We start from the raw sequence: 16,650 nt of genomic DNA, 5'->3' as shown, positions 1-16,650 counted from the left end.
TGTAAGCCCCTTGTGGGCAGGAAATGTGACTTCCAACTCTGTTTTATTGTATTCTCCCAAGCACTTAGTACCGTGCTGTGCACACAGTAAGTGCTCAATGAATACAATCGATTGATTCAGTGTCTTTCTGTGAAACGTGTTCATCCCTGCCTAGATGAAAATTAAGGTTGGATATAATTGCATGAGACATGACTACTAGTCTTAATATAATATACATGCAATTATGGTCTCAAAGTCAATATCCATATTAATGCAAATCATGCTGGCCAGTAGGAATGGGGCGGAAACTAGTACCTGTGAATAATAGACTTAATTCACCCTCAATCAATAATTCACAGTGGACTGTACTAAAAATGGGCGAATGTATCCTTTTCCATTTTGTTCATTTTTCTAAAATCCATCTTTTTTAATAACAGATACATCATCGGGAGATAATGGCCGATGGAAATGACACTGCAGTATCAGAGTTCATTATTTTGGGATTAACGGACAATTTCATCCTCCGTATCTTTCTCTTCATATTCTTTCTAGTGGTTTATGTTGTCACTGTACTGGGCAATTTCAGCATTATCACATTAATCGGGGTAAGTTCCCAACTTCATACATCAATGTACCATTTTCTGAGCCATTTGGCTTTCATTGATTTTTGGTATTCCTCAACTGTCACGCCAAAGATGCTCCAGGGCTTCTTGGTGGAGAGAAACACAATATCCTTCTCTGGCTGTGCTGCCCAGCTCTGTTCTGTCTTTGTCTTTGGGACCTCAGAGGGCATCTTGCTGGCTATGATGGCATATGACCGTTACGTGGCCATCTGTAATCCCCTGCTCTATGCCATCTCTATGTCCAATAAGGTCTGCATCCAGCTTATAGCTGCTTCCTATTTGGGGGGCTGTTTAAATGGTGTGCTGTTTACCTCTTTTGTATTTAGTTTAGCCTTCTGTGGACCCAATGAGATCAATCATTTCTTTTGCGATGTCCCCGTCTTAATGGAACTTTCCTGCTCTGACATTCATCTGATACAAATTATTTCTTCCATCTCTGCTGCCATCATTATACTGAGCACCGTCCTAACCGTACTCATCTCCTATGTATACATCTTAATTACCATCATGAGGATCCAGGCAAGCGACGGGAGACAGAAAGCTTTCTCTACCTGCACCTCCCACCTGACGGCCGTTATTCTATATTACGGAACCCTCGCATTCACTTACATGCAGCCTAGTTCCAGCCACTCTCTGGAGCGGAATAAAGTTGTGTCTCTATTCTACACAGTAGTGATCCCCATGCTGAATCCTCTAATCTACACTTTGAGGAACAAGGATGTGAAGGGGGTCGTAATTAAGATAATGGGTAAAAATGTTTGTTCTTTGTAATACTGGATAATAACTTTTTGATAATGAAACTGGGTGAATATGCATTGTGTGACATTTTGGAATTTTCCATCTGTTTTCAACCATAAATCGCTTTTATGAGTCATGTGTAGGGAAAGGGTCTACCAATTATGTTCAGTCAATCCATCAATAGTAATAATAATGTTGGCATTTGTTAAGCACTTACTATGTGCCAAGCACTAGTATTTATTGAGCATTTAATGTGTACAGGGCTTGGGAGAGTATAACACAACATTATAACAGACAAATTCCCTGCTCATAACAAGCTTACAGTCTAAAGAGGGAGTCAGGCATTAAAATAAACAAATTAAGGATATGTTCATAAGTGCTGAGGGGCAGGGGGTGAATAAATGAAACAAGTCAGGGTGATGCAGACAGAAGTGGGAAACAAGTCAGGGAAGATCTCTTGGAGGAGATGTGCCTTCAATAAGGTTTTGAAGTGAGGGGAGAGTATTTGTCCTTTGGATATGAAAAGGGAGGATATTCCAGGCTGGAGACAGGGCATGGGCTAAGGGTTGGCAGTGAGATAGAAGAGATGGAGGTGCACTGAGTAGGTGGCCATTAGAGGAGTAAAGTGTGCAGGCTGGTCTACGTAGGAGAGCAGAGAGATGAGGTAGAAGGGGCAGCGTGACTGAGTGTTTAAAGCCGACTGTAAGGAGTTTCTGTCTGATGCAGAGGTGGATGGGCAATCAGTGGAGGTTCTACCCCAGTGCTTAGTTCAATGTCTGGCACCTGGTGAGAACTTAACAAATACCATAAAACAAATATTGATATGCTGATCTGCGTTAGGGTAGTGTTTCACTCAGCTCAGTGTTCTGTTCCCCACAGGGACACCAGGATTCTTGGAGGATTCATTTGAAAGTGGCCCTCCTTAACTAGAGATCCTTGGAGTATACCAGCCAGTATTCATAATTTTCATCGCTAAAACCCATTTTGCTATGCTTTCTCATGCATTATCCAATCCCTTCTCGAGCACGCTGATATTTTTGGCATATATAAATTGCTATCATAATTGATTTCTTAGGTTCACTATCCCAGGTACGATGAGGTTTTCCTTTTGTTCCCTGTGAATGTCCCACTTTCAAATTTAATGTCAGCACTTAGAACAGTGCTCAGTGCTTAGAACAGTGTGTTGCACATAATAAGCGCTTAACAAATGCTATTATTATTATTATCGTGGAATTTGATGAACAACACATTTGTGTTTTTCCTGCCCAAATCCTGCATGTTTCAGTAAACTTGAATCATATTTGTTCTAGAAAGAAGAGTCTATTATTTTCCATTTATTCTCAAGCAGACAAATCAATCAGATAGTGGTATTTCTTGAGCATTTACTGTGCCCAAGCGTTGTACTATATGCTTGAGAAAGAATAATATGAAGGTTGGTAATAATGGTGATAATAATAATGATGATGGTATTTGTTAAGCATGTACTATGTGCCAAACACTGTTCTAAGTGCTAGGGTAGATACAAGGTAATCAGGTCATCCCACGCGGTGGCTCACAGGCTTCCTCCCCGTTTTACAGATGAGGTAACCGAGGCACAGAGAAGTGAAGAGACTTACCCAAAGTCACACAGCTGACAAGTGGCAGAGGCAGGATTAGAATCCATAACTCCCAAGCCTGTACTCTTTCTACTAAGCCATGCTGCTTCTCCATGGTATAGGTGGCCCCTGTCCCCACATTGGGTCTATCTGCCCCTATAACACTCTCCAGCCTGAGAAGCAGCGTGGCTTAGTGACAAGAGCACGTAGTTTGGAGACCGAGGTCGTGAGTTCTAACCCTGGCTCCTCTACCATTTGTCAGCTGCATGACCTTGGGCAAGTCACTTAACTTCTCTGTGCCTCAGTTACCTCAGCTGTAAAATGGGGATTAAGACTGTGAGCCCCAAGTGGACAACCTGATAACCTTGTATCTATCCCAGTGCTTGGAACAGTGCTTGGCATGGAGTAAATACTGAACAAACACATCATTATTATTATTATTATTGCTACTCTCCAGTCTCCTACCCTCAAAAGCCCTGCCCCTGTTGAAATGAACCAATGACACTGATGGAGATGGTTGCTTTTCTTCAATCCATATAAATCAGTTCACTGATCCTCAGTTTTCCAGCCTACATCTCTGTGTTCAATTAGGTAACAGAGGCTGATCACATGGAGCCGGTTCTCACAGGTATAGCAACCCAGCTTCCCCTAATCAGAGCCAGGAGAGAAGAGAGAATGGTGTCTTTTTCTCTCCTCCACTCCTCCAAGAGAACTCTGGAGGCTGGGTTCCAGCCAGGACCACTCCTTACTGTGGTAAAAGGTATGGGGTATTACAAAAAGGTAATTGATCAGGTCCTTTGCTTCCTGGGAAATGTGATTTCTCTTTTCCACCTCAACGAATCCCTTGCCCACTTTCAACAGGACTGTGCGTTGAATGTTTTGAAAGCACGGCTAGCACCAAAGGCTGAATTTACTACACAATCTAACAGGTGTGAAAAAGGCTGATACTCACTGATAGACTTGGCTATCCCTTACACACTCAAACACACAGCCCTTTTTCAGGCTGTCAAAACTGTGGTTGGCTGCCCCAAAATTATCAAAAAGAGCAATTTAGAAATCCAATGTACCAGCCTTGTCTAACAGATTTCAACTCTCCTGCTTTCATTGGTGACACCACAATGTCTTGGATGCCTTTCATACATTTGTAAATTATTTCATTTGATCCAATTGCTTTCCGTTGTCTAATACTGCTCAGCATACAACAACTGGGTATCTTACTTCTATCCATTCTTCACACATGTTCCTCCTGATAAAGTTGTGTTAAGATGGAACAAATCTTGGAAACAGGCTTCATGTCAGGACATCGCTGTTTGTCGTCCCACTTTTTTTAATGATATTTATTAAGAGCTTACTATGTGCCAGGCTCTGTACTAAGGGCAAGCTGTTCAGGTTGGACCTAATCCATGTCCCACATGGAACTCACAGTCTCAAAACCCATTTTACAGATAAGGTAACCAAGGCAGAGAGAAGCAAAGTGACGCACAAGATCACGAGCAGCAGAGTCAGAATTAGAACCCAGGTCCTTCTGACTCCCAGGCCACTAGGCCACACTGCTTCTGTCAATGTTGGATAAACTACTTCCCCTATCATGCTACCATTTCCCTTTCCCTAATCCATTTTAATGTCTGTCTCCCCCTGTATACTCTAAGCTTCTTGTGGATTGAATCTACCAACTCTGTTGTATTAAATTATACTTCCCAAGCATAATGAACAGTGCTCTCCATTTGGTAAGTGCTCAATAAATACCCTTGATTGATTGGTTGATTGAATGAGTGTTCCTGGGTCCTTGGACTCCAGGGCAAAGAGTCCAGAGAGAAGCAGTGTAGCTTAATGGGTACAGCACAGGCCTGACAGCCAAAAGGACCCGGGAACTAATCCCAGCTCTGACCATTGTCCACTGTGTAACTCTGGACAAATCACTTCACTTCTCTGGGCCTCAGTGACCTCGTCTGTAAAATGGGGATAAAGAGTGTGAGCCCCATGTGGGACAGGGACTGAGTCCATCCTGTCCAACACCCCAGTTCTTAGTACAGTGCTTGGCACATAGTATGCCCCTTCCAAATACCATAATTATAATTACTATCCTACAGACCCAGCACTCAATGACCACTGAGCACACAAGGCTGTTTTGGTAGTAACTGGTACCGTAGCTCACCATAGAACTGAAATCATAGGACAAAAATTCCACCACATCTATTTGATGGCTCTTATTATTAATAACAATAATGATAATGATAAACTGCTATTTGTTAAGTGTTCTTTTGTGTCAAGCAGTGTGTTAAGAGCAGGGGAGGATACAAGACCTGAAATTACTGCAAGGAGAGAGGGTGTTCCTCTTCCTTGTCCAGGTCACGTCTGAAGCCTTGGAAAAGCAATTTCAAGGACAATGTTAGCAAATAGTTTGATCATCAAGCAGTCAATAGCTACGGGTGTGTTCTGCTTTTAATTAGGTTCCATGGGTGGGCAGGATTCTGTGTCTTAGATATTTCTTGCTCTACAGGAATCCTTTGCCCCAGACTAAAGAATTATCTTGGGAAATTATGGAAAATGTGTACAGAGTCCCCAGCAGAGAGCTATTCATACGGAGGCTCATGAGACCTGGATTGAAGGCAACACACTTTGGCCGGCAGCCCATTTTGCCATTTCTGACCTTTCCAGGCTGAAATCATCAAACCTAGCCATAGACTTTAACTGGTGGTGTCAATCCTTGTCCCAGGCGAGGGGAAAAGAAAGGGAAGGAAAAGTGTGTCTCTCCAGGATAAAAATATAGACGTCAGGCAGGAGAGAGAACCTGTGGAAAAGAAACTGATCACAGCTCTAATGGTCTGTACAGCAACTCTTGGACTGCCCCTCACATTCCCACAGCCCCTGCCCCTGCCCCTGCCCCTGCCCCTCACATTCCCACAGCGACCCAGATTGCCAAGAACATGCAGGCTGTCCGTGCTGCTGCGCTCGCTTACAAAATGGAACATATGAGGAAGTGTTGTTAAAAATTGATGGTGGTAAAATTGAAGATGAATTAACAAGGGTCTTGAAAAGCAACCTGGCCTAATGTAAAAAATTTGGGCCTAGGAGTTAAGAAGGCCTTCAATAGTATTTATTGAGCACTTACTATGTGCAGAGCACTGTACTAAGCGCTTGGAATGAACAAGTCGGCAACAGATAGAGACAGTCCCTGCCGTTTGACGGGCTTACAGTCTAATCGGGGGAGATGGACAGACAAGAACAATGGCAATAAATAGAGTCGAGGGGAAGAACATCTTGTAAAAACAATGGCAACTAAATAGAATCAAGGTGATGTACATTTCATTAACAAAATAAATAGGGTAATGGAAATATATACAGTTGAGCGGACGAGTACAGTCCTGAAGGGATGGGAAGGGAGAGGGGGAGGAGCAGAGGGAAAGGGAGAAAAGAGGGTTTAGCTGCGGAGAGGTGAAGGGGGGGTGGTAGAGGGAGTAGAGGGAGAAGAGGAGCTCAGTCTGGTAAGGCCTCTTGGAGGAGGTGAGTTTTAAGTAGGGTTTTGAAGAGGGGAAGAGAATCAGTTTGGCGGAGGTGAGGAGGGAGGGCGTTCCAGGACCGTGGAAGGACGTGGCCCAGGGGTCGACGGCGGGATAGGCGAGACCGAGGGACGGTGAGGAGGCGGGCGGCGGAGGAGCGGAGCGTGCGGGGTGGGTGGTAGAAAGAGAGAAGGGAGGAGAGGTAGGAAGGGGCAAGGTGATGGAGAGCCTTGAAGCCTAGAGTGAGGAGTTTTCGTTTGGAGCGGAGGTTGATAGGCAACCACTGGAGTTGTTTAAGAAGGGGAGTGACATGCCCAGATCGTTTCTGCAGGAAGATGAGCCGGGCAGCGGAGTGAAGAATAGACTGGAGCGGGGCGAGAGAGGAGGAAGGGAGGTCAGAGAGAAGGCTGACAGTAGTCTAGCCGGGATATAACGAGAGCCTGTAGCAGTAAGGTAGCCATTTGGGTGGAGAGGAAAGGGCAGATCTTGGCAATATTGTAAAGGTGAAACCGGCAGGTCTCGGTAATGGATAGGATGTGTGGGGTGAACGAGAGAGACGAGTCAAGGATGACAACGAGATCGCGGGCCGGAGAGACGGGAAGGATGGTCGTGCCATCTACGGTGATAGAGAAGTCTGGGAGAGGACCGGGTTTGGGAGGGAAGATGAGGAGCTCAGTCTTGCTCATGTTGAGTTTTAGGTGGCGGACCGACATCCAGGTGGAGACGTCCCGGAGGCAGGAGGAGATGCGAGCCCGAAGGGAGGGGGAGAGGACAGGGGCGGAGATGTAGATCTGCATGTCATCTGCGTAGAGATGGTAGTCAAAGCCGTGAGAGCGAATGAGTTCACCGAGGGAGTGAGTGTAAATGGAGAACAGACCTGAGTTCTAATCCCTGCTTTGTCACTTTCCTGCAGTGTGACCTTGAAAAAGTCACACAGCTTCTTTATGCCTCAGTTTTCTCATCTGTAAAATGGGGATTCAATGCCTACTTAGACCTTGAACCCTATGTCAGGCAGGGACTGCATCTAATTTGATGACCTTGTGTTTACCTCAGTGTTTGATGCATTGTACGTAATTAAAAAATACTGTTAAAAAAAGTCTTCAAATTTTCAAAAGTTCAGTAAAAGAAAGACTAGGAATAAATGTTATCCAACACCATGGGAACCCACTTAGATATAAAGGGATTTATCTGGAAGGAGATATCTTGATGACTTTACATTGGGTGGGAGAGAATTCCTGACATGGGAACAGGTTAATAGATAGACTTGAATAATGGGAAAAAATATTAATTTAGTACCCTATGCCTAGATGGGTAGTTCTTATTTCAATTTTTGCAAGAGTAAATAATTATTGTATTTATTAAGTTCCTATAAGCACCTCTCTAGACTCTAATCTCCTTGTGGGCAGGGAACATAGCTATCAACTGTTACATTGCTAGTAACTTCCTGGTGCTTATTACAGTGTTTTGCACAGAGTAAGAGCTCAATAAATACCACTGATGGATACTATGAACAAAGTGTTGGAGTCACAGTCATTGTCCCCTCCAGAAGTCAAAAACTAAGAAGGAGGGAAAGCAGATATTTTATTCCCATTTTAGAGTTAAGGAAATTAAGGCCCACAGAGATTAAGTGCTTTCTTTCTCAAGGTTACAAAGCTGGTCAGTGGCAGGGCTGGGACTAGAACTTGACTTCTAGCCCCCAAATCTTTCCACTGAAGAAATTATTGCTTCTTTTGGGAAAATCGAATGAAAACAACAACTTTAAAAACGCAATGGAGTTTCTGGAGGTAGAGTTGAGCTTTCACAGTTAATTTTGCTGTTAATTTTTACCTGCTCTTTTCCTTCTTCAACAGAAATGGCTCCAAACCATCTTAACTAAGACCTGAATTCATCTTCTTGCAAGATCCATGAATGATCAACAAAATAATAATAATAATAATTCCGGTATTTCTTAAGTGTTTACTATGTGCCAAGTATTGTACTAAGCACTGGGGTTGATACTAGGTGATCGGATTGTCCCACGTGGGACTCACAGTCTTTATCCCCATTTTTACAGGAGGTAACTGAGGTACAGAGAAGTTAAGTGGCTTGCCCAAGGTCACACAGCAGACAAGAGGTGGTGGCGGGATTATATAGATTAGCCACACCTCTCATCAGTGTTAAGTTTCATTCAATTTAAATTTACTACAAATGGGAAAGGACATACTTAATGTCCTAATGAGACACGTAACCCTGGCTTGAAAGCTCCAAGGGACACAGTTCCCAAATGGCCTAAACCATGGCAGCCAAGATTAAACACTATTTATACCCCAATAATCCCTCTGTAATCTGGAGATGTTTCTTTCCTGCTCCAAAGGTGAGTGTCATACCTAAAAGGGAGTTTAAATAATTGCTTGCAATAGTGCTGATTTTAGATTTTAAAGCCATAACAATGCAGTAGATTTTATTATCATTATTACTGTGGCACTTGTTATTTTTTACTTTGTGCCGTGCACTGTACTGAATACTGGGTGTAAATACATTATGATCAGGTTGGACCCAGCCCCTCACGGTCTTTCCAAATTTTAATGAAGTGGATACAAAAGGATAAGCATCTGAAAATTCTAAAGAATTTCTCAACTTATATTTCAGAGTAGAGTATTGTCAGAGTAGAGACTTAATTTCCAAAATTGAATTCTCATTTATGGTGGCAAAAATACTAGAGATAATGGATCTTGTACAGCTCCAAGGCAGTTAATTTCACCAAGTGAGTAATGCTTTAGAAAAATCCACTTCATTAGTATTTTCTGCACATCTGAGATGAATTAGAGTTTATGATCTTCTTCCGTAGCAATATCTATCAATGAATCAATCATATTTATTGAACACTTACTGTATGCAGAGCACTATACTATCATTATAGTTTTGTTTGACTTTTATTGTTCATGTCACTAAATGCAAAATACCTTCTGGAGTCCCAGTGGTCTTCAGCACCACAAATATAACAAATAGTTCCAGTTTTTGACACTTAGTATCCTAGTTTATACTCTTGTACCTTTCCTTTTACATTTAGTTTCCTACCTTTCCTTGTAGTTTACTTCCCTATATCCCCTTATGTCTCAGTAACTTTTACTGAAGTAAATGTTCAGGAGATTATAGGAACTCAGTAAGCCCCATTACTATGATAACTACTATAAAAAGGTTTTTTTGGATTTCAGGCTACCATTGCAATTGCTGGCTCCAGTAAATACCCATTTCTCTCAGGAGGCAGTAGTATTATAATATTAATTAATATGGATAGGATGTGTGGGGTGAATGAGAGAGCAGAGTCAAGGATGACACCAAGGTTGCGGGCTTATGAGACAGGAAGGATGGTAGTGATGGGAAAGTCAGGGAGAGGACAGGGTTTGGGAGGGAAGATAAGGAGCCCCCCTTTACCTCTGCCCTTCCTCCCCATTCCCCCTACTCCCCCCGCTCTACCCTGTTCCCCTCCCCACAACACTTGTGTATATTTGTATATATTATTTATTTTATTAAAGATGTGTATATATCTATAATTCTATTTATTTTGATGGTATTGATGCCTGACTTCTTGTTTTGTTTTGTTGTCTCTCTCCCCCTTTTAAACAGTGAGCCCGTTGTTGAGCAGGGAGTGTCTCTACCTGTTGCGGAATTGTCCATTCCAAGCACTTAGTACAGTGTTCTGCACACAGTCAGCCCTCAATAAATACGACTGAATGAATGAATGAATGAATGAATGAATGAATGAAAAGTGAGGCCAATTGCTGAGACTGACATTACAGTATCCCTGTCCTTATACTCTGGTCTAGAAAGTAATAATAATGATAATGATATAATTGTGGTATTTGTTAAACACTAATGATATGGCAAACATTGTACTAAGCTTTGGGAACTATAGAAGATAAGGAGAATAGACCCAGTTTTTGTCCTACTATCTGCCACGTTAGACTTCATTAAATAGAAGGGGCCTTAATGGCATTTATCCTTTCTGTCAAACTCTTGGTTGTCGAACTGTGTAAGGAATCATTTGCCTTAACAAACTTGACTCAGGTAGACCCTGAAATAAACCAGAGGGCTCAGCCCTGAAACAGTAGTGGAAAGTAGCGAGAAAAGTATTGTCACCTGCCTAATATTGGGAGCCTCTTTGCCACCTCATTTCTCCCACTCAAGAAGCACAATGGGCAGAATTCACAAATATTTGACCTAAATAACCTTCTGTAAATATACCAACATTTTCCATCTTTTGTAAAGGATTTTTTTTGTGGGTGAATTTCAACTAAGTCTAAAATACATATTCCAGGAAACCATTAGACTCACTGTTTCATGGACAGTCTAATAATAATAATGATAATCATTATGGTATTTGTTAAGCACTGACTATGTGCCAAGCACTGTTCTAAGCCCTGGGGTAGCTACAAGGTAATCAGGTTGTCCCACGTGGGGCTCACAGTCTTAATCCCCATTTTTACAGATGAGATAACTGAGGCACAGAGAAGTGAAGTGGCTTGCCCAAGGTCATGCAGCAGACAAGTGGCGGAGCTGGGATTTGAACCCATGTCCTCTGACTGCCAAGCCCATGCCACACTGAGCCACGCTGTGGCAACACATTGTCCACACCTCACTCCTTCACAGGGCATTCAGGGCAGAATTACCCCTCCCTGTAGCCGAGAAAGAAGCATAACTTTCTTGTCCGACTTTTGACTCCAGTTTCCGTCTGCTGTCACCCCCCGGCTTCTCAACAGCCCTTTTAGGAGGGGGTCTAGCAATGGGAGTCAGAGAACAGAGGAGAGATAGGCAATCTTGATAACACCGGTCTTTGTTACTTTTAGTTTTGATCAGGTAGAAGATTGAGCAGAGAGAAGTGAATGAGGAAGGAACCTTTATGAGAAGAAAGACTCCCAGCCATCAGGAGACCTTTGCTGAGTTGCGGGGATTGAGTAGGTAACTGAACGTAAGTAACACCACAATCAAGGATGCCATTCTATGGAGGATGGCCATTTCCTGTCATCACATGGGAAGGAATTGGCTATAACCTCTTTGGGCCTTCATTACCAAAGCCTACAGCACTCTGGGTTTGGTGCAGGGGAAAACTGTGCTACTCAGTGGTGTCACGTGAAACATCTTTGCAACACTGTAATTGATTGTATCTCAAGAACATATGTATGATAGCAGTAAAAAATGGCATGTAATCTACTAGTAATTTTAATCGCCCAATTCTCAAATACCAAAATTGCAATTCTTCAAAGTTGTGAAGTGAAAATCCTTGCACTTTACAACTTCACAACAAAATCCTGCCATGCTCACACCATTTGCTGCATCTTGGTGACAGTTGACTCTTTGAGCTGCCTCTCTTTGTTACCACCTGAAGTCAATCCTAGTTTGAAAGAGCTTGTGTGGATTATGTAGTGAATGACATTCCGTAGTTAATATTGCAGCAGAATTTGACCAAGCTTTGAAGGTCTCTGCTTTTCTTCAGTGGCGTCTTACATTCTCCGACTTTCTATCTGCTAGCCTGGCAACTGAGTTTCGATATGATTTCAGGAGATAGTATTCCTGGTCTTTATATGCTATATGAAGAATTAACATTTCATGAACGCACTCTCTGTATTTACCCAAATTATGCCAGTCAGTTTTACTAGAGAGGAAATACAAAACTGGTATTTCTAAATAATACATTTAGTTTGTTGTCTGCTAATACATTTTTTCAGTTATTAGTAATTCTAAACTCCATTTTTCTGAGATATTTTATCTCAAAAATGGGTGAAGAATGTATTTATATCAGTCTATCAATGATGTTTACTGAGCACCTACAGTGTATAGAACACTATACTAAGGATGTGAAAGAGAACGTTGGATGTAAAAGATGCAATCCCCACGCTCTAGTAGGTCACAGTATAGAGGGAGAGATGAATGTGAAATTATTTAAAGTGAGGAAGGGAAAAAGAATGAAAAGATGAATAATGGAATACATAAGTCCTTAAATGATGTAAATTGATATAAACAAATGCTATGGGTAGGTGAGCTTCCAAAGGCTGAGATCTATTCTTTGACTGAACCCCCTTATTTCCCCTACTTCCTCTCCCTTCTGAATTGTCCTTGCGCTTGGATTTTTAAGCCTTATTCACCCCACCCTCAGCCCCACAGCTCTCAAGTACATATCCGTAATTTATTTTAAAGTCTGTCTCCCCCTCTAGACTGGATACTCCTTGGGGGCAGGGAGCGTGTCTACCAACTCTGTTACATTGTCCTCTCCCAAATATTTAGTACAGTGCTCTGCACACAGTAAGCACTCAATAAATCCGATTGATCAACTGATTAGTTGGGAAGAGAAAACCTGGGGAGAAGAAAATTAATGGAGGAATTCCTGCTGGAGGAAAAGGGTCATCAGGAGGATTTTGAGGCTGAGGAGAGCTGTGGCCTGATAGATTTGAAAGAGAATGTAGCTTCAGGCAGAGGTGAGGGCATGAACAAAAGGTGGGGGGCTGGAGAAAGTGTCCACTACTGTTCTCTCCTTCCTACCTATCCTTGCTCCTCTCCCACTACAACTCAACCCACACACTTCGCTCTTCTAACAACAACCTACTTACTGTGCCCCAATCTGGTCTTTCTGGCCATCAGCCCTTTGCTCCCATCCTTCTTCCTGCCTGAACTCCCTCCCCAGCTCATTTTCAACAGGCCTCCAAAGCCCTATTAACTGTGGTGTTTGTCAAGTGCTTATTATGTGCCAGGTACTGTACTAAGCGCTGGTGTGGATACAAGCAAATCAGGTTGGACACAGACCCTGTACCACATGGAGCTCACAGTTTTAATCCCCCTTTTACAGATGAGGAAACTGAGGCAAAGAGAAGCAAAGTGACTTCCCCAAGCCACACAGCAGACAAGCGACGGAGCTGGGATTAGAACATATGACCTTCTGACTTCTAGGTCTGTGCTCTATCCACTACACCTTTAAAATCACTTCTCTTCCTGGAGTCCTTCCATGACCTAATAGTAATAATTATAATAATGGTGCTTGTTAAGCGCTAGACTATGTGTCAAACATTATTCTAAGCACTGGGGGAGATACAAATTAATCAGTTCCCCCCCCCCATTTAGGGCTCACACTCTTAATCCCCATTTTACAGATGAGGTAACTGAGGCCCAGAGAAGTTAAGTAACTTGCCTAAGGTCACACAGCAGACATGTGGCAGGTCAGGGATTAGAACCCAGGGGCTTCTGACTCCCAGGCTCATATTCTACCCTCTAAATCACACTGCTCCACTTCCCTACACATTCTCCTTCCCCTCTGCCTCACCTTTACAACTTGGTACTTTCCTCCAAAGTGTTTTGTTAGGGATCCACTCAGCACTTATGCACAGATCCTTATACTCTGTTGCCTTCCCTGGTTGTAATTTTTTTAGTGCCCATTTTATCCAATAGATTGTAAACTCCTTGAGAGCAGCAATCATTTCTACCAACTGGATTATTATTATTATTATTATAATCATTAAGTTTATGGTGTTTAGTGCAATGTTCTGCACACAGTAAGTGCTCAATAAATCCCACTCATTGATTGAGAGTTAGGGATGGTTACAATATTTGGCAGGTAGGACTAAGGCTGGCAATTAGCGGCTCAAGGGGGAAGGTAAGTACGAAGGTGAGAGCTGGCCGAACTGGAATCCTTCTAAAATCTCTCTTTTTCACCCAGAGTCTTCTTCTTGAACAAAATGGCTGATGGAAACGACACTTCTATGAAGGAGTTCATTATTTTGGGATTAACAGATGATCCTGTCCTCCGAATCTTCCTCTTCACATTGTTTCTCGTGGTTTATGTGGTCACAGTTGTGGGTAATCTCAGCATTATCATCTTAATCAGGGCCAGTTCCCAACTTCACATGCCAATGTACCATTTTCTGAGCCATTTGGCTTTCATCGATTTTTGGTATTCGTCAACTGTCACCCCAAAGATGCTTAAGGGCTTCTTAGTGGAGAGAGACACAATATCCTTTTCTGGCTGTGTTGCCCAGCTCTGTTCTGTCTTTGTCTTTGGGACCTCCGAGGGCATCTTACTGGCTGTGATGGCTTACGACCGATTTGTGGCCATCTGTAATCCCCTGCTCTATACCATCTCCATGTCCAATAAAGTCTGTGCCCAGCTCACAGCTACCTCCTATGTCGGGGGCTGTTTAAATAGCATGTTGTTTACCATCTGTGTGCTTGGTTTAGCCTTCTGTAGATCCAATGAAATCAACCATTTTTTCTGTGATTTCCCTCCATTAGTGGAACTTGCCTGTTCTGATGTTTATCTGGTTCAAATAATTTCTTCCATCTCTGCTGCCATCATCATTTTGAGCACCGTCCTAACCATAGTCATCTCTTACGTACACATCCTCTGTGCCATTGTGAGGATCCAGGCAACCGGTGGGAGACAGAAAGCTTTCTCTACGTGCACCTCTCACCTGACGGCCGTTATTCTATATTATGGAACCATCGCGTTCACTTACGTTCAGCCCAGCTCCAGCCACTCTTTGGAGCAGAATAAAGTTGTGTCTCTGTTCTACACAGTGGTGATCCCCATGTTGAACCCCCTAATCTATACTCTGAGGAACAAGGATGTGAAAGGGGCAGCGTTGAGGATAATAGACAAGTATGAATAATAATTTTTAAATAAAATGTGGGATGATCCTTTGATAATTCAAGGATGATCAGGAAAAAGTACATGCTTGTCTGTTGTTTTGTTGACAGATTGTAATTGTGAGTTTGAAAGAAATAAAAAATTGGGCACAACTCATGGAAAAGTATCATTTTAGTTAAGAAAACAGTCATAATTCACATCTATATCCCGGGGATGTGTTTTGTACTAAAATTATGTCACAAAATTCATTTTTATTGGATTAGCACTGGCTTTAGACCATGTTGGGAAGCAGGGTGGCCTAACGGAAAAAATACAGGCCTGGGAGTCATTAGACTTGGGTTCTAATCCCACCCTCAACTACTTGTCTGCTATGAGTCCTTGGGTAAGTAACTTAATTTTTCTGTGCCTCAGTTACCTCATCTACAAAATTGGAGCAAAGACTATGACCTCTTGTAGGACAGGCACTATGTTATTTTTTATTTACCCCAGCACTTAATACAATAGCTTCCAACAAATGACATAAAAAAATAAAAATATATAAAAAATAAAACACAGTGAAATGAACTTTAATCTGAATTCAGAACAGGTCAAATCATTTCTTCCCCCTTGAGACTGTGAGGAACAAGGAGGTCTTATGTTGTCAAGTCATCTCTGACCCTTAGCAGTGCTGTGGACATATCTCTCCCAGAATGCTCCAGCTCCATCTGTAATCATTCTGCTAGTGAGTTCAGTGAGTTTTCTTGGTAATAATACGGAAACGGTTTACCATTGTCTCATTCCATGCAGTCAATTTGAGTCTCAGTCCTCCACCCTCTCCCGTACCGCTGCTGCCCAGCACAGTCGGGTTAGCTTTCTTGAAGATGAAAAAAAAGCTATTGTATATACCAGAATTTCTGTTGAAATTTTGATAAACTTTGGAATTAGCTTTGTGACTATTTAAAAATATTTACTCTTTCTGAATAAAGAACATATTCAGATCTTCTTATTAATTTTTGATCCACTGTTTTGGGCAGTCTGCAGTTGGGAAATCACATTAATTAAGTTCCACTCTTGTAAAGACAACTGAGGGTCTTGGAATCCCAGACTCCTGGTCTGGGCCGAATGCAGGAAAGGGGAGAGGTAGTGTTGCTTACTGGTTAGAGCACGGGCCTGGGAGCCAGAGAGCATGAGTTCTAATCCTGGCTCTGCTACTTCCTGCTTTGGGATCTCAGACAAGTCACTTAACTTCCCAGCCCCTCAGTTTCATCATCGGGAAAATGGGGATTTAATACCTGTTCTCTCTTACATAGATTGCCGGCACGATGTGGAACAGGGACAGGGTACAATCTGATTCTCTTGTATCAACCCCACCATTTAATACAGTGCTTAGCATATAACCACCACTATATAACCACCACTACTTTATCATATAACCACCACTTTATAATTGCCAATATTATTATTATTATTTGGAGCTTGTATAAAAATGTCCCTTCAAACCGCTGATTAGTCTAAATGTTCAAGTGGTAAACTAAAGCTAAGTCTCTGTTCAAGCTTGTCCAGGAGGACAGAGCACTAGTCTGGGAGTCAGAAAACCTGGGTTCTGGTCCTGGCTTTTTCCTTGT

At 42.4% G+C, this 16,650-nt stretch overlaps 2 protein-coding genes across 3 annotated transcripts; both read left to right on the top strand.

Annotated features, from left to right (window-relative positions):
* Positions 1-434: 434 nt before the first annotated feature.
* On the top strand, positions 435-1,373 carry LOC120638004 (olfactory receptor 478-like). The gene has a single exon (XM_039911301.1). The coding sequence runs from the start codon at positions 435-437 to the stop codon at positions 1,371-1,373; it is 939 nt and encodes a 312-aa protein (XP_039767235.1).
* A 2,249-nt stretch (positions 1,374-3,622) lies between these two features.
* Positions 3,623-15,185, top strand: LOC100084286 (olfactory receptor 478-like). Of its 2 annotated transcripts, none has more exons than XM_029059302.2 (3): positions 3,623-3,695; positions 11,262-11,383; positions 14,120-15,185. In XM_029059302.2, exon 3 carries the CDS (start codon positions 14,139-14,141, stop codon positions 15,066-15,068), a length of 930 nt encoding a protein of 309 aa, XP_028915135.1. In that variant the 5' UTR covers positions 3,623-3,695; positions 11,262-11,383; positions 14,120-14,138; the 3' UTR covers positions 15,069-15,185. The 2 variants fall into 2 exon arrangements, with proteins under 2 accessions (XP_028915135.1, XP_039767344.1); XM_039911410.1 differs by lacking the exon at positions 3,623-3,695 and adding an exon at positions 8,302-8,376.
* Positions 15,186-16,650: the final 1,465 nt, after the last annotated feature.

The sequence above is a fragment of the Ornithorhynchus anatinus genome, chromosome 3 (genome assembly GCF_004115215.2).
Source record: "Ornithorhynchus anatinus isolate Pmale09 chromosome 3, mOrnAna1.pri.v4, whole genome shotgun sequence".
NCBI classification, from domain to species: domain Eukaryota; kingdom Metazoa; phylum Chordata; class Mammalia; order Monotremata; family Ornithorhynchidae; genus Ornithorhynchus; species Ornithorhynchus anatinus.
The sequence above is the reverse complement of the archived record's forward strand: the minus strand, read 5'-3'. Positions and strand labels throughout refer to the sequence as shown.